We start from the raw sequence: 22,580 nt of genomic DNA, 5'->3' as shown, positions 1-22,580 counted from the left end.
ACAATAAATCCCGATATGTAGGTTGCACTTACTGTAATGTAACCCATTTCTACATGTATGGTTGAGAGTGTGATTCCACGACCCTGTGAGGGTTAGGCTTTTACTTGAGTTGCGAGGTAGCTTCAAACCGTCCGTATTAAAACCGCTCCGGTTAGCGCAGGTGGGCCATCTCCATAACACCATGTACCTCCCTACTATGGAGAGCCTAGCTAAGTATTCCACTACAGTATGTGTAAACAACTCGAAGGCCAGGCTCAGCAGAACACAAGCCGTACATGGGCAGGATGTCATCACTCCTCTCTACTCTAAACAACCTGCCTCTATGCCCATGGACAGTTTTTTTTGTAGGTGTCTTTAATAACAGACTTGCCAGATGGTCATTGCAAACAATTTTAAACTGACCTGCCTTGAAAAAATAAAGGTTTAGTAAAATATAATATAAGAGGCTCCAAACCTCTCTACCTCTCCTCTCGCTCTCCCTCTGCGGTGTGCAGGAAAGGCCAGGGTCGTCCGGACTGGGCTGTATTTGGGAGGTTGACACAACACAATGAGACCACCCTATTCAAGGAGAAGTTCCTGGACTGGACAGACTCCAAGAAGAAAGGCACAACCAAAAACGGCCACGAACACCTCAACGAACACAAGGTACAGCGCCAAATAGTTTTTTTAATAGTTTCGTTTTTTTGTTCATCTCCTCTTCAGTGTTTATCCTGCAGCTTCTCAAGAATTCCTTATAAGACTTGCCAAATTATACACTATTAGACAACAGGGAACAAAACCTCACTCTGTTCTAACACCCCATTCCCCATCTCCCCCTCTACTCCCTCTCCTCCGCCACACGCATCTCACCGTCCCGATGGCTTCCTCAACCCGTTTTGTTGCTTTCCCCTCCCTTCCAGGAGCAACAGAGCTCGGAACAGACTACGCCGCGGTCCTACGATGCGTCCTTGATGCTGCCGTTACTCCAGACCCCGGTGCGCACGGTGCTGGATGGGGTGGATGTGGGTCGGGGCTACGGCCCTGTAGCGGGGGACGACCGCAGGCACTTTGAAATCAGCACCACTGCCGTGGACGTATGGCACATCCTGGAGTTTGATTACAGGTGGGTGGGTGTGTAGCACCCTATACAAATGGCACCATATTCCCTACATAGTGCACTACTTTTGACCAGGACCTATAGGGACAGTATAGGGAATACAATGCCATTTGGGATGCATAATATGTGTGTGTCGTGGTGGAGTTGTGATACAGGAAAAATACACATTTCAGTGTATTTGTATTTATTCTGGATCCCCATTATCTGCTGCCAAAGCAGCAGCTTCCTGGGTCCAGCAAAATGAAGGCCGTTTATACAATTTAAAAAGGCATTACCATACATTCACAGATTTCCAATCACACTGTGTGCCCTTAGGCCCCTACTCCACCACTACCACATATTTACAGTACTAAATCCATGTGTTTGTCTAATGCTTATGTTATCGTGTGTTTGTATGCATGTGTCTGTGCCAATGTTTGTTGCTTCACAGTCCCCGCTGTTCCATAAGGTGTTTTTTTTATCTATTTTTTTTTCCCCAATCTAATTTTACTGCTTGCATCAGTTACTTGATGTGGAATAGAGTTCCATGTAGTCATGCCTCTATGTAGTACTGTGTGCCTCCCACAGTCTGTTCTGGACTTGGGGACTGTGAAGAAACCTCTTGTGGCATGTCTTATGCATGGGTGTCTGAGCTGTGTGCCAGTTGTTTAGACAGACAGCTCGGTGCATTCAACCTCTCATAAATACAAGTAGGGATGAAGTCAATCTCTCCTCCACTTTCAGCCAGGAGAGATTGACATGCAAATTATTAATATTAGCTCTCTGTGTACATCCAAGGGCCAGCCGTTCTGAGCCAATTGCAATTTTCCTAAGTTATTTTTTGTGGCACCTGACGACACGACTGAACAGTAGTCCAGGTGCAACAAAACTAGGCCCTGTAGGACCTGCCTTGTTGATAATGTTGTTAAGAAGGCAGAGCATCGCTTTATTATAGACAGACTTCTCCCCATCTTAGCTACTACTGCGTTAATATGTTTTGACCATGACGGTTTACAATCTAGGGTTACTACAAGCAGTTTAGTCATCTCAACTTGCTCAATTTCCACATTATTTATTACAAGTTTTAGTTAAGGTTTAGAGTTTAGTGAGTGTTTTTGTTCCAAATACAATTTTTAGTTTTAGAAATATTTAGGACTAACTTATTCCTTGCCACCCACTCTGAAACTGCAGCTCTTTGAGTGTTGCAGTAATTTCAGTCGCTGTAGTAGATGACATGTATAATGTTGAGTCATCCGCATACATAGACACTCTGGCTTTACTCAGTCAGTGGCATGTCGTTAGTAAAAATTGAGAAAAGCAAGGGGCCTAAACAGCTGCCCTGGGGAATTCCTGATTTTAGCTGGTTTATATTTGAGAGGCTTCCATTAAAGAACACCCTCTGTGTTCTTTTAGACAAGTAACTCTTTATCCACATTATAGCAGGGAGTGTAAAGCCATGACATATGTTTTTCCAGCAGCATACTATGATCAATAATGTCAAAAGCTGCACTGAAGTCTAACAAGACAGCCCCCACAATCTTTTTATCATCAATTTCTCTCAGCCAATCAGTCATTTGTGTAAGTGCTGTGCTTGTTGAGTGTCCTTCCCTATAAGCATGCTGAAATTCTGTGGTCGCTTTGTTTACTGTGAAATAAAGATTATCTTCTATCCTACAGCCGGCTGCCCAAGCAGAGTATCGGACAGTTCCATGAGGAAGACACGTACGTGGTGAAATGGAAGTACATGGTGAGCACCGCAGGTTAGTTTCGAGCCACCGTTGAGCGAAATCGCAACACTGTCACACACCATAGAGCATGCTCTCTTTTGCTGCTGTCCCTCTTTCCATCATGCTTATTCCCTCTCTGATGACACACCTAAAGCAGTGCAGGTAGGGATTTTACGTTATTTAGCAGAGGGACATATCCTCCTTGATTTTTAAACACCCGTCTTCTCCATGTGAAGACCATGTAAAGAGAGCCACTGTCACCCTTCCTCCCTGCTTCTCTTCCACCCCCCCACTCTACGTTTGAGGGTAATAATTAACCATTAACTAAACTCATAGTCACCGACTGTGCTGTTCCAAAGCCTCGCTCGCTGTAGGAATCCATGTTCTTTCAGACTTCAAACAAACAATCCATTAATGTCATTTCTTTTAGAACAGAAGGGGAGATGAGAAGCTGGGATGAGTTCTACTGGTTAGCAGCAGTACGGCTACTTTTCTTCTGCACAGAGTGTCTATGTATGGGCTGCAGAAGAGGATAGCTAACTACAGCAATGGGGTATCACATTTCCGTACATAGGACACCGATACAGGCAGACAGACAGGAAATACTGCAAAAACTCCCTGCTTTGTTTTTTACTCTTTTTTTCTTCTCAAAACCCTGTCATTTATTGGTTTGACAGAAGTGTCACAGCTGTTTTATAGGGTCCTCCCTGGTGTTTATTCATGATGTGAGAAGTTGTTCATCAGCGTTTTGTGAATCTGTGTGTGTGTCTGTCTGACCTTAGTTGGGAAGAGACATAACCCGGACGCGGTGAGGAGTGCAGGAGCTGGGAAGGAGAAGTGTTCCTATTTCTTCTGGCAAGGACGGAATTCTACCGTCAACGAGAAGGGAACGTCCGCTCTGATGACTGTCGAACTGGACGAGGAGAGAGGAGCACAGGTTTGTGTGTGTGTGTGTGTGTGTGTGTGTGTGTGTGTGGTCGCGCGTAACCACTCTCCTCTGCTCCTACAGGTCCAGGTGCAGCAGGGGAAAGAGCCTCCATGTTTCCTGCAGTGCTTTAATGGAGGGATGGTGGTCCATGCAGGGAAGAGAGAAGAGGAGGAGGAGAACTCTCAGAGTAAGCTGCACTGTCCATACTTATTACGTACAGATCTGCTATTATTTAATCGCTCGGTTGTCGCAGGATTTTCCTGCGGCGCTGGGAAATGCTAATTGGAGTGTATCAATTGATTTAAAAAGCTTTGTAATTTCCCCTTTAAAATCGCTGACTTGATTTGCCTTAACGAAGTACGTGTCAACCCCTGCAAAAATGTCCATTCAATATAATCCACAACATTAACATTTTCTGTTATAATCCTGCTGTGATGAGCAGGGTCAAATTAAGATGGTAAATCTTTACCATCCACTTTCTCACCATCCTTACCTCTCCTTCTCATCAATACTATCCTCCTTTCTCCTACCATCATCCAACTCTTTTCTTTCTCTCTGCGTGCGTGCGTGCGTGCGTGCGTGCGTGTGTGCGTGTGCGATGACATGTTTGAAAGAGTATGTTGGGTGTGGAACACCAATGAATCCCATGAAAACATGTTTTTCTCCAAATGCATGATTTATGTCTCATTTGTTTCCTGCTGTTCTCTCATCATAGAGAGAAATGTTATCTGTCTGACCTGACCTCTAACCCCTCTTGCCCCATCAGATGACTGGCGGTTGTACTGTGTGCGCGGTGAGGTCCCTGTGGAGGGCCACCTGCTGGAGGTAGCGTGTCACTGCAGCAGCCTGCGCTCCCGCACCTCTATGGTACTGCTCAGTGTCTCCAAGGCAACCATGTACTTGTGGCACGGCTGCAAGGCTCAGCTCCACACCCGCGACGTGGGGAGCACCACCGCCAACAAGATCAAAGAGCAGTGAGCGGTGACCCATTCATAACTAGATGCAGCAGGCATAAGAAGACATGTTTATGTCCTAGATATTTTGCTGTCCAGTTGATTGTCGGGGTCAGGGCATCCCCTGCCAATGTGAAATGTTAAAGGGCTCAATATAAGGGCAGCTATTATTGATCAGGAATGTTTCGAAGTGTATAGAATTGTATTATTGCTGATCAATTTGAGTAAGTTTCACAATGTTCTGTATGAGTCGGTGTTCAGAATGGTGTCAGAAGTGTTTCGAACAGTATGGTAGCAGTGGTCCATGTGCCTGTGTGTCTGTAGGTGTCCATTGGAGGCGGGGCTCCACAGCAGCAGCAAGGTGACCATCCATGAGTGTGACGAGGGGACGGAGCCTACGGGATTCTGGGAGGCTCTGGGGAGGAGAGATAGGAAGGCCTACGACTGCATGATACAAGGTTAATTGGGAATTGCGCACACCGGAAAGCCTATGACTTCATTCTATTTACTCATAAATCTGTCTTCGATGTTGAATTCCAATGGAGTAATTGCAATGTACTTGTTTGGTAGTAGACTAATAATTTGACTGTTGTATATTCTCTCATGGAAATAGCATTACTAGAATGGGAAAGTGTTGTGATTGGATGAACTTTTGACCCCCAGATCCAGGGAAGTTCAACTTCACCCCTCGTCTCTACCAGCTGAGCAGCACGTCTGGAGAGTTTGTAGCTGTGGAGGTCTTCTACCCAGCCAGAGTAACAGAGGCGGTTAACTCACTGCCCTTCCTACAGGAGGACCTCTACAATGCCTCACAACCAGGTACTGTACACACACACACACACACACACACACATAGGTAATGCATGACTAGAGACTGTACTGCTATAATTCACATAGGTTTGACCTCTGTCCGTGTGTGTACATCACCGCGTCACTTCCTGTAGCCCTGTTTTGACATCACTTCCTCTTCATGAAGGCCTGTTCCTGGTAGACAACCACCACGAGGTGTACCTGTGGCAGGGCTGGTGGCCCCAGGATGGCGAGAGCCCCGGCTCTGCCCGTATCCGCTGGGACGCGGACAGGAAGTGTGCCATGGAGACAGTGCTTCAGTACTGCACAGGTATTGGGCACTACAGCTGTCAGGTGGTAGTTAGTTACACTGCTTAATGGACACATTTTCAAAAAAACATAATGGAGAAAGGTGGACAAGATGCAGAAAGAAAGCAAATAAGCCCTTATAACATAGTGTTACTGCTTAGTGGCTCTAGGCATGTCCTCTAGAGGGGGGAAATGTGGAATTGTTTTATTGATACTAACCATTACCCCCCCCCCCCCACACACATACACACACACAGAGAAGAATGAGAAGAAGCCTCCCAAGTCCTATCTGATCCATGCGGGACTTGAACCTCTAACCTTCACCAACATGTTCCCCTGCTGGGAACACAGGGAGGACATCGCTGAGATCACTGAAAGGGTAGGTCACCTGGCTGTCGCCCATCCCATACCTATTGCACCCACCTTAAATAAACCTCAATGGCCATTAGAACTAGATTCTACATTGACACCAACTCCTCCTGTTGATGGCTTATTTCAGACATAAGGCTGACCAGGGGACAGCCCTATGTTTCGAACCTGGCAACCATCGGGGTACTGGCCTGCCTCGAGGCTACTGCCAACCCCAATGGGATTGATTTGGAAAGTGTGTGTACTGACCGTGACGTTCTATTCATATCGCTGTGTGTCCCAGGAGGCGGAGGTGTGTAACCAAATCATCCTGGTAGAGGACGTGTTGGCACGGCTGTGTAAGACCACCTACCCTCTGGCAGACCTGCTGGCGCGGCCCCTACCCGAGGGAGTGGACCCCTTACGCCTGGAGATCTACCTAGACAATGATGACTTTGAGGTGAGGCCACTCTCACCACCTACCACCAACTCCCTGGAGAATTATGACGGCTCTCTCTCTCTAGGTGTGCCTTGGCTCCGTCATGTTATATGTCCACTTAGTCTGTGGTTCTGTGTTTGCGGACAATAATGAAGCCTCTCCAATGTGTGCGTGACGATGGACCACAATGGAGCATTGTGCAATGGTAGTGAAGGGAAACTAGTCTGAAACGGACCTCTCTAAAATCCATAAAAGTCCAACTTTTTTTCAGTCTTTAACTTTGTCTGTTTATGTAAATGTGTCCTCCTTCCTCTCGCTCTGTCCTCTCGCTCTCTCTCTATTACTATTATTATTATTATTATTATTATTATTATCATCATCATGTGTTTAACTCTTCACTTCACCTTCCAGGGTGTAGGGGCTTATGGGAAGGTGAGTTCTTTAAATTGAGAGCACAGCTGGCCCCAGACACGTACACAGCATCCTCACTTTGACTGATGGACTAGATCACCCATAATCCTGTGTGTTGCTTTCTGTCTCACCTCCCTCCTCACTGTGTGTGTGGATCAACACAATCTCTCACTCTGAACCACTCTTGCATGGTTTGGTCGGTTTCCACTTGCAACGTAATAGCTGTGTGGATTTTCAATACAGGAAGCTGCTGGAGTGATGAACTGGATCACTGATCATGGTGTGGCCTATGAATGATGGATTTGTTTTTTTTGCAGCTCACACATTGAAGTGATCTCACATAGGAGTTGTTATGGTGATTGGTGGTTGGTCTTTATTGTGTGCTCACAATGTTCGCAGAAAGGGCTGGAGATGTCAAGGGATGAGTACGAGCTGTTGCCAGGCTGGAAGCAGGTGAATGTGAAGAAAGCCAAAGGATTGTTTTAGTACGTTGGACAGAATGCTTGACCACCGGACAGCAGCATCATCATCAGCAAGCGACGGTCGGTCGCTGAGGTGCATCGTGGCCCGAATTGGAACGAGGACCCGCCACTGAGAACTCTTTAGGTTGACCAAGAACGCCTTCACTTCCGGACTGGAGAGAGCTCGGAAACAGGCTCTTCTGAGTACCCTTCTCTACGATGGAGGGAGGGAGGAAGGAGGAGAGATGCAGTGGGTGGAGGGAGTGAAAGATCAGCAAAGGTGTGCAAGCCTCTTGTAGTCTTGTCTTTTTCTTTCATTTGTATTGTTGGTTCCCATTGTTGATTTGTATTATAAATGGAGATAGTTCAGAGGTGTGTGTGTGTGTGTGTGTGTGTGTGTGTGTGTGTGTGTGTGGACTCTTGAGTGGATGTTTATGTAATGTCAGCACCCGGCTTGTTAAATCTACTGTGTGTGTGACCATGCCTTTACAGTATCAACCATACAGGGTCTGTCAGTTGTTCTGGGAGCAGGAAAGCCACTCTGCTCGACACACTCCAAACAGACTCTTTCTGTAAGCGGTTTCTTTCGTGTGTTTGTCTTTCCAAAAATAATTTATATTTATATTGACATATATAATAGGAATAAAAAGCCTTTCGAGTATTCAGTCGGTGAGCTAAGAAATGAAATAAATGTTTGTGTTATTCATGTTGAGGTTGTCATATGTTTAGTAGGACAGTAATGCTCCTTCCGCCTAGAGACTGTACATGTCGCCATTTTATTGAAGAAATCCTGTATCTAGTGCATTCTGTTGTATCTGTTGTTGTTGCTATGAGGATGTCCTGCATCGGTCAGGTGCTCAGATTGAAGAAAAGTGTTATATTTAACAGGCATGAATTAACAGAAATAAAAAGAGAAAGGCAGAAGGATCTTTCTATTTGAATTCAACAATGTATAGTGCCTTGCTTTGACGTACACTTTATATACAGGAAGACGGTAGTCTGTGTTATAAAGACTCCCTTTGTGATATAAAGTATATTGGCGAAATAAACACTTAAAAGTCAATCTGAGGAAGTCGTTTCGCCTCTTTATCACCTGAAATGGGACATTTTGTCTAAATGGATGTCCCAAAATGGTAACTGTTTCCCTTTTCATAATGCACTGCTTTTGAGTAGAGAACCCTATGGGCCCTGGTCAAAACTAGTGCACAAAATAGGGTACCATTTGGGGGGGGGACACAGACACATGCTTCCATACAGTGCCTAAACCCTGAAAATGACAGGCAGCAGCAAACTGGTAAGTCCGGTCCGTTGTTCTCTCAGATAAAATAACGTGTATGTTTATGAGTGTGTATATCCAGTACCTGTATGATATGTATACTGAAGAAAAATATAAACGCAACTTGTAAAGTGTTGGTTCCATGTTTCATGAGCTGAAATAAAATATCTCAAATGTTCCATTTGCACAAAAAGCTTATTTCTCTCAAATGTTGTGCACAAATGTGTTTACATCCCTGTTAGTGAGCATTTCTCCTTTTGTCAAGATAATCCATCCACCTGACAGGTGTGGCATATCAAGAAGCTGATTAAACCGCATGAACATTACAAAGGTGAACTTGTGCTGGGGACAAAAAGGCCACTCTAAAATGTGCAGTTTTGTCACGCAACACAATGCCACAGATGTCTCAAGTTTTGAAGGAGTGTGCAATTGGCATGCTGACTGCAGGAATGTCCAACAGAGCTGTTGCCAGGGAATTTAATGCTCCCTACTAGAAGCAGCCTCCAACAACGTTTTAGAGAATTTGGCAGTACATCCAATCGGTCTCACAACTGCAGACCACGTGTAACCACGGCAGCCCAGGACCTCCACATCTGGCTTCTTCAACTGCGGGATCATCTGAGGCCAGCCTCCTCGACAGCTGATGGAACTGGAGTATTTCTGTCTGTAATAAAGTCCTTTTGTGGTGCAAAACTCATTTTGATTGGCTGAGCCTGGCTCCCAAGTGGGTGGGCCTATGCCCTCCCACACCAAACCAATGACTGCTACCCTGCCCAGTCATGTGAATGAAATCCATAGATTAGGGCCTAAATATTTTATTTCAATTGACTGATTTCCTTATATGAACTGTAACTCAAGTCAAATATTTGGAATTGGTGCATGTTGCGTCTGTTTCTGTTCTGTATATGTTGATATGCTTTATTTAAGGGTATGTTGCACATTTCCTCCATCAGAGGGCGCTGAAAGACTGATAATAAGTTCTGTACCTGTCACCTCTACAATGGAGAGGGTGTTACTGAAACGCCCCCAGATGGATCCATGGGTTGCTGTTGAGTCAGGGTGCTGAAAATGTTGCGCTTTTTGTCGTGATCAGTTTGCTCGCCCATGTAACTAATGATGTTACTGAGTAAAGTGTGGTCTGAGGAGTACACCCTCAATGACCTACTGTGAAGTTGAGGTTCTGTATTAAATATTATTATTCCAGACTACATGCACTACATGACCAAAAGTACCAGCTTGTCGAACATCTCATTACAAAATCATGGTCATGAATATGGAGTTTGTCCCCCCCCCCCTCCCCCTTTGCTGCTATAACAGCCTCCACTCTTCTGGGAAGGCTATTCATTAATGTTGGAACGTTGCTGCGGGTTCTTGATTCCATTCAGCCACGAGCATTAGTGAGGTCGGACACTGATGATGGGCGATTTAAGCCTGGCTTGCAGTCGGCGTTCCAATTCATCCCAAAGGTGTTTGATGGGGTTGGGGTCAGGGCTCTGTGCAGGCCAGTTAAGTTCTTCCACACTGATCTCGACAAACTATTTCTGCATGGACCTCTATTTGTGCACGGGGATGCTGTCATGCTGAAACAGGAACGGGCCTTCCCCAAACTGTTGCCACAAAGTTGGAAGCACAGAATTGTCTAGAATGTCATTTTATGCTGTTGCGATAAGATTTCCCTTCACTGGATCTCAGGGGCCCCGAACCATATAAAACAGCCTCAGACCATTATTCCTCCTCCACCAAACTGTGTTGTTGGCACTATGCATTGGGGAAGGTAGATTCTCCTGGCAAATTCCAAACCCGTTGGACTGCCAGATGGTGAAGCGCGATTCATCACTCCAGAGAAAGCGTTTCCACTGCTCCAGAGTCCAATGGCGATAAGCTTTACACCACTCCAGCCGATGCTTGGCATTGCGCATGGTGATTTTAGGCTTGTGTGAGGCTGCTCGGGCATGGAAACCCATTTTCATGAAGCTCCTGAACAACAGTTCTTGTGCTGACGTTGCTTCCAGAGGGAGTTTGGAACTCTGTAGTGAGAGTTGCAACCGAGGACATTTTTAAGCGGTCCCGTTCTGTGAGCTTATGTAGCCTACCACTCCTAGACATTTCCACTTCACAATAACAGCACTTTCAACTGATCGGGGCAGCTCTATCAGAGCAGAAATTTAGAGAACTGACTTGTTGGAAAGGTGGCATCCCGAAGTGTTGGGAAGGCCATTCTACTGCCAATGTTTGTCTATGGAGATTGCATTGATTTGTGCTCGATTTTACACACCTGACCGCAACAGGTGTGGCTGAAATAGCCGACTCCACTAATCTGAAGGGGTGTCCACATACTTTTGTGTATATAGTGTATAGTGTATATCATGATTGTCTCATCACTCAAACTCACAGTGCCATGCAAGCATCCAAATCAGACTCTACCATGTTTCTGAATGTCATCACATGGCCTTGTCATTATCAGTCCCAGAGCTCTGCTTTCTACAGACACACAGATTCAGACCCACTATCCTGTGAGGGCCCAATATGCCAAGGGATTCTTTTTGTATGTATCCTTTTAATGGATATTAAGGATATTAAGGTGGATATTAAGGTCAGGTACTCCTGTGGTTGCTTCTCCCTATCACATATGAAATGCTCTACTGGTAACGGGTCCATGTTTTTAAAACTAACAGTTACTCGAACACCACCGCTGTGTTTAGTGAGGTCAGTGGTGCTGAATGTTAATGCAGTGACCGTTTTGTCAAAATGGACGATGTAATAATAAGCTTGTTTCCGTTTTGGATGTCAAGATCTGAACTGTCATGTCACCATTTCTCGACCCAGGGAGCATGTGTGATGGAAAAGAAACGGGGGCCAATTAGATGGAGTTTTGGTGCAGTTGTGACAAAGTGAAAATGTTGAGTTTCCATCAACCTCACCCGCACTGCGCTCAATGTCGATATCAAAGAACAACTCCTGCGCCTCCCGGGTGGTGCAGTGGTTAAGGGCGCTGTACTGCAGCGCCAGCTGTGCCACCAGAGACTGGGTTCGCGCCCAGGCTCTGTCGTGACCGGGAGGTCCGTGGGGCGACGCACAATTGGCCTTGTCTCATTGCGCACCAGCGACTCCTGTGGCGGGCCGGGCACAGTGCGCGCTAGCCAAGGTTGCCAGGTGCACGGTGTTTCCTCCAACACATTGGTGCGTGTGCCTGCCTTTCAGGTTGGAATGGTGCTGTGTTAAGAAGCAGTGCGGCTTGGTTGGGTTGTGTATCGGAGGACGCATGACTTTCAACCTTCATCTCTCCCGAGCCCGTACGGGAGTTGTACCGATGAAACAAGATAGTAGCTACTAAAACAATTGGATACCACAAAATTGGGGAGAAAAAGGGGTAAAAAAAAAAGTATTTACAAAAGAACAACTCAGTTTGCGGGCAGAGTAGTGAGTAAAACCATTCACTTAAGAAAAAGGTGTTATTATAAATAAAGTTTCCTTTTATTTGTCCTTTTATATTCAAACTCACCATTATATTATTTTCCTTGAAAGAATAGCTTGTGGGTTTTGAGTGCTTCTTCCCTATTTGGAAAGTTGGTGTGCCTGCTCTTCAGTCTGAGAGAGAGATTCTGAGAGCAAGTTTGTGTCTCCTTCCTCTGGACATGAAAAAAAAAAGTTTAAAACACAACTGGTTCATATATCCCGAAGTCAATAGCGAATGTGACTATGAATATATTTATGTTGCCGTTAATGTGTTTAAAGCCTATTTCGGCATTTTGGCTGTGACCGTCCTCTCAATGCCTGTCATCACTGATATCTTTTACTGCAGATATGCTTTACTGTATTTTTGCTATTTTCTAAACACAACACATTTCTACTATTTGATCACTTTGTGCATTGAGTCTGAGAGGGATATCCTGAGAGCAGATAAAAACCAAGTCAACCTGAAGTGTGAGTGTGTTGGTTACACAGTCACAGGAGAACAACATGCACCACAACCTGTTCGTATTGCTGGCTCTGTTTCAGCTCATCGTGGATCCAACACTGTTGTGTTCACTGGGAGGGCAGGAAGTCTCTCGGTTCATGCGTTCTCCGTCTCTGTCTTTGAAACGCCCCCAAAAAGAAACCGACGTCTCCTCAGTTCGCATTGTTGTATTCAGTGGCACATTTTGCTGTCTCTTCAAACATGCATGCACGGACAAACACCAACACACACACAGTTCTGAATACCACCATGTTAGCGCTACTGTGTGTGTCTACTAGCCTGACACATTGTTAGATGAACTGTAGCAGCTCCAAATCTCCAGTCTGTTTGTGAAGTCTACTGAGCTTGTCCCAGTCTACCTTCTAAGGGCTTTGATACACGACTTGCCATACCTCCCACTCTACCACCCACTCACTAAGATTCTCTCTATCCTCTCTCTCTTCCTCTTCGCCCCTCTCTCCTCTTCCCAACTCTCCTCCCTCCATCTCTTCTCTATTTACCTGTGTACCATCCATAATCCACACTACTGTGCCGAAAGACAGAAAGAGACGGGCACAAAAAGAGCTGTAGGTAGTCCCTGGTGCGGGTAGCATCGTTGCTCATCCAATCCGTCTTAATGCAGGTCTCTTATGCGCAAGTGACTTTTTGTATCATAGCCAGAGAGTCTGTCTTGGTATCAAGGTTCACGTCATGTCAAGCTGCTCAGGGTAAGAGTCTGTCTCGGGTTAAGAGTCTGTCTCGGGTTAAGAGTCTGTCTCGGGTTAAGAGTCTGTCTCGGGTTAAGAGTCTGTCTCGGGTTAAGAGTCTGTCTCGGGGTAAGAGTGTCTCGGGGTAAGAGTCTGTCTCGGGTTAAGAGTCTGTCTCGGGTTAAGAGTCTGTCTCGGGTTAAGAGTCTGTCTCGGGGTAAGAGTCTGTCTCGGGGTAAGAGTCTGTCTCGGGGTAAGAGTCTGTCTCGGGGTCAGGGGATTGGAGTGAATTATACATCAGACCAGTAGAATGGAACAAAACCGAGTAACTGCCTGCAATGTACATTATCATTACCTCAAGTTGATCAAATGATTCCACTCTTTGCATCCTCTTTTGAAATTCCACCACTTTTTAACGTTATATTTGTCTCCAGCACCACACTAGTGTCTACATACCGTACTGTATGTGAAAAGGGAATGTTTCTACATTCCCTGGTCAAATAGATAAGGAAGAAAAGGTCCTAAGGACAGGTCACACTTTATTTGCATGGTCCGGATAGGTACTGCTTGCTACGGTTATGGTTAAAATAAGAGTTAGTAGATAGTTGAAATGTTACTCATAGTCTGTAGCTCTGCAGACTATCCAAATAAAGTGTTACCAAAGAAAGTGCATGTTCTCACGGTGGCTGCTATTGATGGCATAGCCAGTTGAGGACTAATACAGAAAACTGTATGTGTGGAATTGACACTGGGTACTCTGTACAGTGATTGTATATACTGTAGGCTAAGCTACAAAGTATGTATGTCTCTATCTCAAAGTATGTCTATCAGACTGTGCATACAAGGGCTGTGTTCCAAATGGCACCCTATTCCCTTTTATAGTCCACTGCTTTTGACCGCGGCCCATAGAGCTCTGGTCAAAAGTAGTGCAGTATTTTGGGAATAGGGTGCCATTTGAGACGTAGCCAGGATTTGGAAGGTATCTCCCTAATGCTCTCAACCATCTGTCGTTGCTTAGGCCCTTTCCACAGGAACATAATGTTTACGATAAGTGTTAATTCAACAGCAAGCTTAAGGTGCGAAGTGGCACCGTTGAGGTTTAGCACCTTTTGTTTCACAATATTTGCATTTGGCGTGGTGCCTCCTCTCTCCTGTCCTTCTGGTGCCTCCTCCTTCTCCCTCTCTCTCTTACACTCCTTGCCTCTCCTCCCTCTCTTCATGGCATCCCTCTCTCCAGAATCCATAGAAGACCACAGACTCAGAACAATGACAAGCGTAATAAGGCTTAGCAGGTATTCTTCTGTGCCTCTGTTTCGGTTTTGTTCTTCAAGTTTCTATTTATGTTTGGGATTATTCCAGTGCTCGTCCGCGCATCACAAAATAGCTATGTTTCTCTCCTGTCTCTTCTCCTTTTCTCCTCCTGTGTTTCGTGTCTCTCCTTCTCTCATTCCTTCACTCTCTGGTTGGGAAGAAAACGTTTCTTGGAGCCAGAGTTTCCTGTCCAGGGACTGAAAAGTGTGTCTCAAACGGCACCCTATTCCCTATATTGTGCCACTGGCTCTGGTAAAAAGTAGTGCACTATATAGGGAAAAGGGTGCCATTTGGGATACAACTGAAGAAAAACAACATCAAAGACCCTTGAGGTGAAAAGCTAAAATGATTTATGGGAACTAGCTTAGTCCTCAGTCAGTCCTTGTGGAGAGCTGTCCTTATTCACCCAGATGTAGTCTCTATCCTAGAGGAGTACATAAAGCCTGACCTGGATTTATGCCAAGTGGATGGAGACTGATGTGTAGACGAGCCTCCTTCCTGCTTGTTGTAGTTCCCTTTGTGGCCAACAGAACAGTGTGCTCCGGCTGCATTTGAAATGGCACCCTATTCCCTATGTAGTGCACTACTTTTTGACCTGGGGTGTTGGGACAACACCCTTGTCTTTTTGTTTTGTAGGTCTTAGGCTAATTAGCAGGCACACGTTGTGACTAAAGGTCAGTCAACGTACATCACAGGCACAACGAAAGACAGTACTAAGATCTCCATCTAATCATTTACTCAACTCCTTCCTACACTGTGTGTGTGTGTGTGTGTTGTGCCACACAGATGTAAATTCAGTAGTTGGACCTGAGTCAAGAGCGTTTGCCCTCCCACTGCCGGCCACCTGGCATCATTACAGACCCTGCTTCCAACGTTTAGCGCGTTAGACCAGTAACCTAAAGGTTGCTGGTTCTAATACCCGTGCCAACAAATTGAAAACTCTATTGAAATGCCCTTGAGCAAGGCACCTAATCCATATTTGCTCCTGAGGCATACCACTATGACTGACGCTGAAACTCAACACATTCCACTGTACCTATCCTGTGTGTGGGACGATACATGTATTTCTTTTTTATTAACAACAACAAACGGACCTTAATATTAATGGATGGCTGGGGAGAGGTTGAATGATCTCTGAGTTGGACAAATGTGTTTTTCTTCTAAGATATGCCAGTCGGTCATAGAGGAGGAGGAACAACTTGATCATTTCACCAGAGTAAACAAAGTAAATTCACTTGACAATACAGGTTTCTTGGTGTGTTTTCAGGAAGGGAGAGGGAGTCAGGTGCACAATTTGGGACGCACAGGGAGAAACTAAATCACAGAGCTATGTTACCATGGAGAGAGTGACTCAGCCCAGATCATTCCTCATCCTCCTCTCGCTCTTCCTGTCTCTTTCTCCCTCCCCTCTCTCACACAGCCCAGAGCCAAGGATACAAAATGTTATCCCAACTTTTAGATCCTAAGGTCCAACAGACCACTGCTGTTTATTTTAAAACCCGAGGTTCAAACTGATGCCTGTTATTCTGTTCCATTGGCGGTCAACACACCATGAGGAGAGTGATTCAATATTTGGTTGTAAAAAGCATTGAGGAAAACCCCCTCAAGCTGCTAACATTTGCCACTGCTGTTTTGGCTTAGTTCACCTCCAGGTGACGAAAGCCTTGTATTTCCCCCCCAAAGCATACACACGCACGCACACACACACACACATGGTGGAGTGCTAAACAGATGGTCTCTGTCTGATGCTTAATTAGTCTCTAATAAGGAAGGTAACGAGGACGTACCTCGTTACCTTCCTGGTCGTGTTTCTTAAATGAATTTCTTAAATGAAATGAGCCAATGGAAGATGAGGAGGCGGGCCTAGCAGCGTGATCATACTGGAAATCACGATGACCTATTTTTGTCCCCATTCTTGTCAATATTTGAGGATAATATGAAACTTTACCAGCATTATCTTAACTGCGCAACCTACCATGCCTGTTCTTATGCAGTCTGGCTTTGCCTCTATCCCCTCTCTCCTCGCCACTCTTCCCTCTCTCTTCTTCCCTCCATCCTGATAGCCTGATAGCAGTATGATTTATCCTCAACACCACTGGCCAGAGTATCAATATATAGAAAGGCAGTAAACTCCTACTACCCATAAAAATTATTAAAGTACCTATTTTTCTTAAATCTGTACCCTCCCCACAACTGCATCTGATTTCCTGTGTAAACCAAAAACATGTGATGTTCCATGGTCTCGTCCAGACTTTTTTTCTTTGCAGTTTCAGGAAATGAAAACCATGGTGGAAAAGAGAAGGGAAAAAAGTGGAGAATAATCAGATCCTCGTTGGTTCAGATGGTACTGAGGTTATAATGCCTGTGTGTGTCAGAATGGTTCATTGGGAGAGACTGGTGCTGGCTCAGGTGTGCTTCTACTGTCCACCTCTGGCCAAAATATACAAGATTCTTGTCATGTGGAGAACATTTTCTTCAGTCCTCAGTCATTTAAAAAAAAACGTAATATCATTCAAATATTTTCGATTCAACAGATGAGAACACCCATAATAATTGATATTGTTAATATTGTTTGTTCAGGCTATAATGCAATCCTTATCAAAGAATGCAATCACGTATTACAGATATATCATGCATGACCTAAGAGAGAACTCTGGGGTTATATATATATAAATACTATTAAAATATTTAGTCAAGGGAATTCATTTCCACATATGTCAATTTCCATAAATACGGAGTCGTGAATAAGGTCAGGGGAAATGTATTGCCTTATAAAAAGCAGTGGTTCTCGGGGAGAAAAAGCATACCTGAATTGACGCAAAGCATCATTTCAGTTGTCGAAGCAATCTCAAACGTTACCTGTGTTTTTAGTCATCGGTCTAAACAGGCATGTGGAGTGTATTAACCCTACACACTCATGGGAGTAGGCCTTTATGGATAAAGGCTAAATTGAAATGTTTCTTACACAGAAGAAGTATCAAAAGCATATGCGTCATGTGGTAACAATTGAAAGGGAACCGTTTGGAGATGATGGGAACATTTATTAGACCGATTCAGTTGAAGACTGAATCCAAAACATGACACTGTTGATTGTATGAGCATTTTACACGTACTGTACTTTTTTCTGCATTTGTTGAGAACGAAATCTGAAAATACTCTGGATACGTTCAGTAAGCAATGATACGAATATTCCTGGGAAATGTGGCGTAGGTTCAACATAAGACAAAAACACGACAAGGATTTGAGTGAGAGGACTGACTAGTATCTCCATGCGGCGCCACACCTGTCCAAAGTGGGCCCACATTTCCCACATCATTTCAATCCACTTTTAAGACTCAAAGAAGAGACTTCAACTATAACATACTTTTTTTTGCTCTCTAAGCTGTGCCGATGAGGAACCACAGCAAGCGCACTTGTAGTTGTGTTGTTTGGAACACAACCTTGCATTCCCGCCATCACACAAATTACTGTTACGCAATCGAAAAATGGCCCATTACAAATTGCAGTCTGGGTTTTGGTGGGCATCATTTAAAAGCTTGACTAGCTGAGCCTCCAGTATTTATGCTGCAGTAGTTTATGTGTCGGGGGGCTGGGGTCAGTTTGTTATATCTGGAGTACTTCTCCTGTCCTATTCGGTGTCCTGTGTGAATCTAAGTGTGCGTTCTCTAATTCTCTCCTTCTCTCTTTCTTTCTCTCTCTCGGAGGACCTGAGCCCTAGGACCATGCCCCAGGACTACCTGACATGATGACTTCTTGCTGTCCCCAGTCCACCTGGCCATGCTGCTGTTCCAGTTTCAACTGACCTGAGCCCTAGGACCATGCCCCAGGACTACCTGACATGATGACTCCTTGCTGTCCCCAGTCCACCTGGCCATGCTGCTGCTCCAGTTTCAACTTCCACCTGACTGTGCTGCTGCTCCAGTTTCAACTGTTCTGCCTTATTATTATTCGACCATGCTGGTCATTTATGAACATTTGAACATCTTGGCCATGTTCTGTTATAATCTCCACCCGGCACAGCCAGAAGAGGACTGGCCACCCCACATAGCCTGGTTCCTCTCTAGGTTTCTTCCTAGGTATTGGCCTTTCTAGGGAGTTTTTCCTCGCCACCGTGCTTCTACACCTGCATTGCTTGCTGTTTGGGGTTTTAGGCTGGGTTTCTGTACAGCACTTTGAGATATCAGCTGATGTACGAAGGGCTATATAAATAAATTAGATTTGATTTGAGTTGTAAAATATATTTTAGTGTTAGCCTTTCGCATTTGTGGTGCACATAGAAAGGAGTCATGAGTGCATTCGGGTGATGCATGTTTTCTTCACAGTAAACCAACAGGCTCATTCTGTTCTGAACAACCCGGGGTCTGACGCCATGTACCTCACACATAGTGATCATACACGTTGACACTGTGTATGACATGAGTTTTATCATATGGAAATGGGAATTGCAGATTTGGACTCACGGCTGTTCGGCTTGTATGACATCAAAGCCGTATGTATTATCATCCCCGACGCCTCATCTTCCAAAATACATAGTCCTCGTAATGTGCAATATTCAGTCAACAACAAATGTGCCCAATTAGCAGGAGGGATGGGGGCATCTTCTGCTTAAATCTGCCATTTGCAACCCGAATACAGGTACGAGTGCAAACGGCTACAACAAAGACTGAATCCGTTTTCTCTGGCATAGAAACGGATATAGTAGAACCTGTTCTCGTGCCATGCTGCACTACAATGTCATCTTACTACAACGACCTCTTACACTGCCCTGTAAGAGGTCTCCGGTGGGCGAGGACTGGAGACCGAGCAAGGGGGTAACCTATGCCAGAATGCTCCCACCCACTGTGTTACTGTTACACAGTATAATGCCGTTACCTGGTGTGCCACTTGTTTCCTATGTCCGTGTGGGGTGGTGGTGTCATAATAGAGAAACTCAGATGCCACCAGCTAGCTCTGACATGCACTCTCTCTCTCTCTCTCTCTCTCTCTCTCTCTCTCTCTCTCTATCCCTCTCCTTCGCTCCCTCTCTCTATTCCTCTCCTTCGCTCCCTCTCTCTATCCCCCTCTCTCTCCCTCTCTTCTCTCCCTCTCCTTCGCTCCCTCTCTCTCTCCCTCTCTCTATCCCCCTCTCTCTCCCTCTCTTCTCTCCCTCTCCTTCGCTCCCTCTCTTTCGCCCTCTCTGCTCTCCTTTTCCCTCTCACACACACACACAGCGCCCACACTCTGCAGAGGAGAGTGATGAGAGGGAGTGTTGGCCTGTCTGTGCTCACCACAGGACAGCAATGGGCGTGAGCCCTGCAGACTCAAATAAACACACATTCACACACTGGGCTGTCTGTGCTAAACACACTCTCTCACAGCCAGGGTGACCTGCTCTCAGCGAGCATGCTGGGACGACAGAGCAGTGCTACGTAAGAGACTCCGTCTGTCATCTTCAGTCTCACAGAGAACATTCGCACGCACACTTCAGCCTCAGAGAGAACATGAGAAAATAGTGCTTCTGCTGTAAAACCCAGATAGCCGACGGACAGCACTACAGGCCAAATGATGTGAAGAGACGTGAGGGAGAATTCTGCTGTGTTGGCCGTTTTGCGTGGCTGACTAGCCGCCAGGATAACAGCGAGGGCTTTGTCCCAAATAGCACCCTGTCCCCTATAGTGCACTACTTTTGACCAGGGCCCATAGGGTGATGAAACAATGGTAGCCCATTCATTTTCAATGGAAGGTAACAAAGTGGGCGGGGGGACGTGAACAAGGCGGGACCTACGTTGGGGAAAGCTAAACTTCACCCTGCGGTATCGCATCCCGATTGACCAATCGAAGCACACTATAGCTTCCGAACCCTATTGGATTTGCTGTTGATACCTAGCAGTGTACCTAGCGTGATTGGTAGCTTGCTAGGACCCTCATGAGGGTGAAGCTAGTGTGGCTATCCAAATGATCATGTTCAGTGGATATCCCCCCCGACACTGCCAGTCCCCCTGTCCACTCTTTAGAGGAGGAGGGCTTCAGACAACGCGCTAACCTGCCAGGATAGCACGGTCACAGTAGAGCGGTTAACTGCCAAAATGTCCCCCAAAAGTGTCCGGAGTGCCACACACACAGGAGAGGATTTACAATCTTCTGATGTGGACATCGCATCTCAACTATGAGAGGGAACACAGAACAGAGCAGGAGCAACACGATTCTGTCAGTTTCACATCGGTTCCACCGTGATTAGAACCGGCTGGAGTCTGGGTTCTCTCTCTCTTTTGCCAGTCAGACCTCGGTAGAACTCAACTCTACCGTGAGTTTGGACGGTTCTGCCAAGAACCTACAGTCTGAGCTGTGCGTTTTTATGATGATGTGTTCAGTGTGTGTGTGTGTGTGTGTGATGGAGTTGTGTTAGACGATATGAGGCATTAATATTCGCTCTCAGCCATCTGTGTGTTTGGGTCTGCCATTGTGTGTACTTGAACAGTCCTACGTTGAACAGCACGAGCGGCCATGTTTGCTTCTAAATGTCAGCCTGTCCCAGACGAGGCTTGAACACATAGTGGAATGCAATGTCTTGCATTTAAAGAAAAGACATCCATGTCCTCAGTAGAGATTGAGGATTTAGACTGGGTTTCTGTATAGCACTTTGAAATCTGCGGATTAAAAAAAAGGGCTTTATAAATACATTTGATTGGTTGATTGAGGAGAGACTGCTGGAAACGGTTACATCAGTGGGTTCTCTTCAGGGAAAACTTGACCTCTGCAATTTGTCAACGCTATGGGTCAGCAAATGCGATGTCACGTCCTCACTGTAATATTTATGACATGACATTGTCCTTTTCTTGAGTCACTGAGGTGTGGTTGGCTAGTAACTAAATGTAAATCCAGTCTCTCACGCACTCACACACACTCACACACACTCACACACACTCACACACACTCACACACTCTCACACACACTCACACACACAGTAGAGGTTGGATCACACCGTCCTCTATGTCTATAGAGGGGGAGGAGGGAAGGACTACTAAATGGATGGAGGGAGGGAGGGGAGGAGTAGAGGAATGTATTATTTATAGTTTGATTAGGGCCTTGTTTCTACCCTATTGTAATCCTGTTGTTCTGGAGGGCTGACAGAAAAGTGTTTTGCAAATTCCCTCCCTCCTTGCGTTGCGCGATGAATGTTGCCTTAAGCAGACAGAAGGGAGGTTTATAAATGCATTGTGCCCCGAACATTTCAAAATCAAGTTGAGAGGGGAAGAAAAATTACCTCAGGAAAATAGCTAAACCTGAGCAATAGAAAACTCTTAATCTTACCTTGAAAGCCGCCCGGCGATAGAGGTGGGTGCCTCCCTTTGGAAAGAAAAACAGGACTGCAGATTATTTCCATTTGAAAGAACATGCCAAATTACAGAAATGTGTTTTCAATCGCTCTCTTTCACAAGCGGCAACAGATGGATGGAGGCTGTGCGTGCCTGCATGTGCATGTGTGTGTGAGCAGATTGTGTGTGTGTGTGTGTGTGTGAGCAGATCGTGTGTGTGTATGCTGCTACATGGAACCAACCAGCAGCACGCTGCAGCCAACAACTTCCAGTCTCTTCCACAATCAGATACAGAATGAATAACTCGACCCCAGAGTTCTCATTCAACAACTCCAAAGACAAGGTCAATGTGTCCAGCTGTATTGTTAGGTTTCTCAGCCATCTTCTCCTATTTGAATGCCAGCTATGAATATGTAACATTGGCACTGGTTAGCTCTCCTTTTCTGCTGCCTGTTTGGGAGCTTATTGCCTCTACAAAAGCCTGCTCAGGGCAACAATCAGTGTCAAGCAACAATGACTTGTATCACATGAATGACCCCAAAAAAACAGGAGACATTTTTTTTTAGAGCTGAGAGTCTTCAAAAAAAAGCAGTCAGTGACCAGGATGGTGAAC

At 45.5% G+C, this 22,580-nt stretch overlaps 1 protein-coding gene across 24 annotated transcripts in view; it reads left to right on the top strand.

Annotated features, from left to right (window-relative positions):
- The window catches only part of svila (supervillin a), a 159,801-nt gene extending 150,906 nt beyond the window's left edge, over positions 1-8,895 (top strand). For 17 of the 24 annotated variants that reach the window (XM_031796368.1, XM_031796357.1, XM_031796352.1 and 14 more), the window contains 13 exons: positions 495-645; positions 900-1,102; positions 2,753-2,835; positions 3,585-3,739; positions 3,812-3,917; positions 4,497-4,704; positions 5,008-5,141; positions 5,347-5,502; positions 5,660-5,803; positions 6,039-6,160; positions 6,434-6,589; positions 6,980-7,000; positions 7,379-8,386. In XM_031796368.1, coding sequence (XP_031652228.1) covers positions 495-645; positions 900-1,102; positions 2,753-2,835; positions 3,585-3,739; positions 3,812-3,917; positions 4,497-4,704; positions 5,008-5,141; positions 5,347-5,502; positions 5,660-5,803; positions 6,039-6,160; positions 6,434-6,589; positions 6,980-7,000; positions 7,379-7,465 — 1,726 coding nt within the window. In that variant the 3' untranslated portion in view covers positions 7,466-8,386. Of the gene's footprint in view, positions 1-494; positions 646-899; positions 1,103-2,752; positions 2,836-3,584; positions 3,740-3,811; positions 3,918-4,496; positions 4,705-5,007; positions 5,142-5,346; positions 5,503-5,659; positions 5,804-6,038; positions 6,161-6,433; positions 6,590-6,979; positions 7,001-7,378 lie in introns of those variants that run through there. The other 7 variants (XM_031796353.1, XM_031796367.1, XM_031796366.1 and 4 more) reach the window with 4 other exon arrangements.
- The last annotated feature ends 13,685 nt before the right edge of the window (positions 8,896-22,580 follow it).

The sequence above is a fragment of the Oncorhynchus kisutch genome, linkage group LG18 (genome assembly GCF_002021735.2).
Source record: "Oncorhynchus kisutch isolate 150728-3 linkage group LG18, Okis_V2, whole genome shotgun sequence".
Taxonomy (NCBI): Eukaryota; Metazoa; Chordata; class Actinopteri; order Salmoniformes; family Salmonidae; genus Oncorhynchus; species Oncorhynchus kisutch.
The sequence above is the reverse complement of the archived record's forward strand: the minus strand, read 5'-3'. Positions and strand labels throughout refer to the sequence as shown.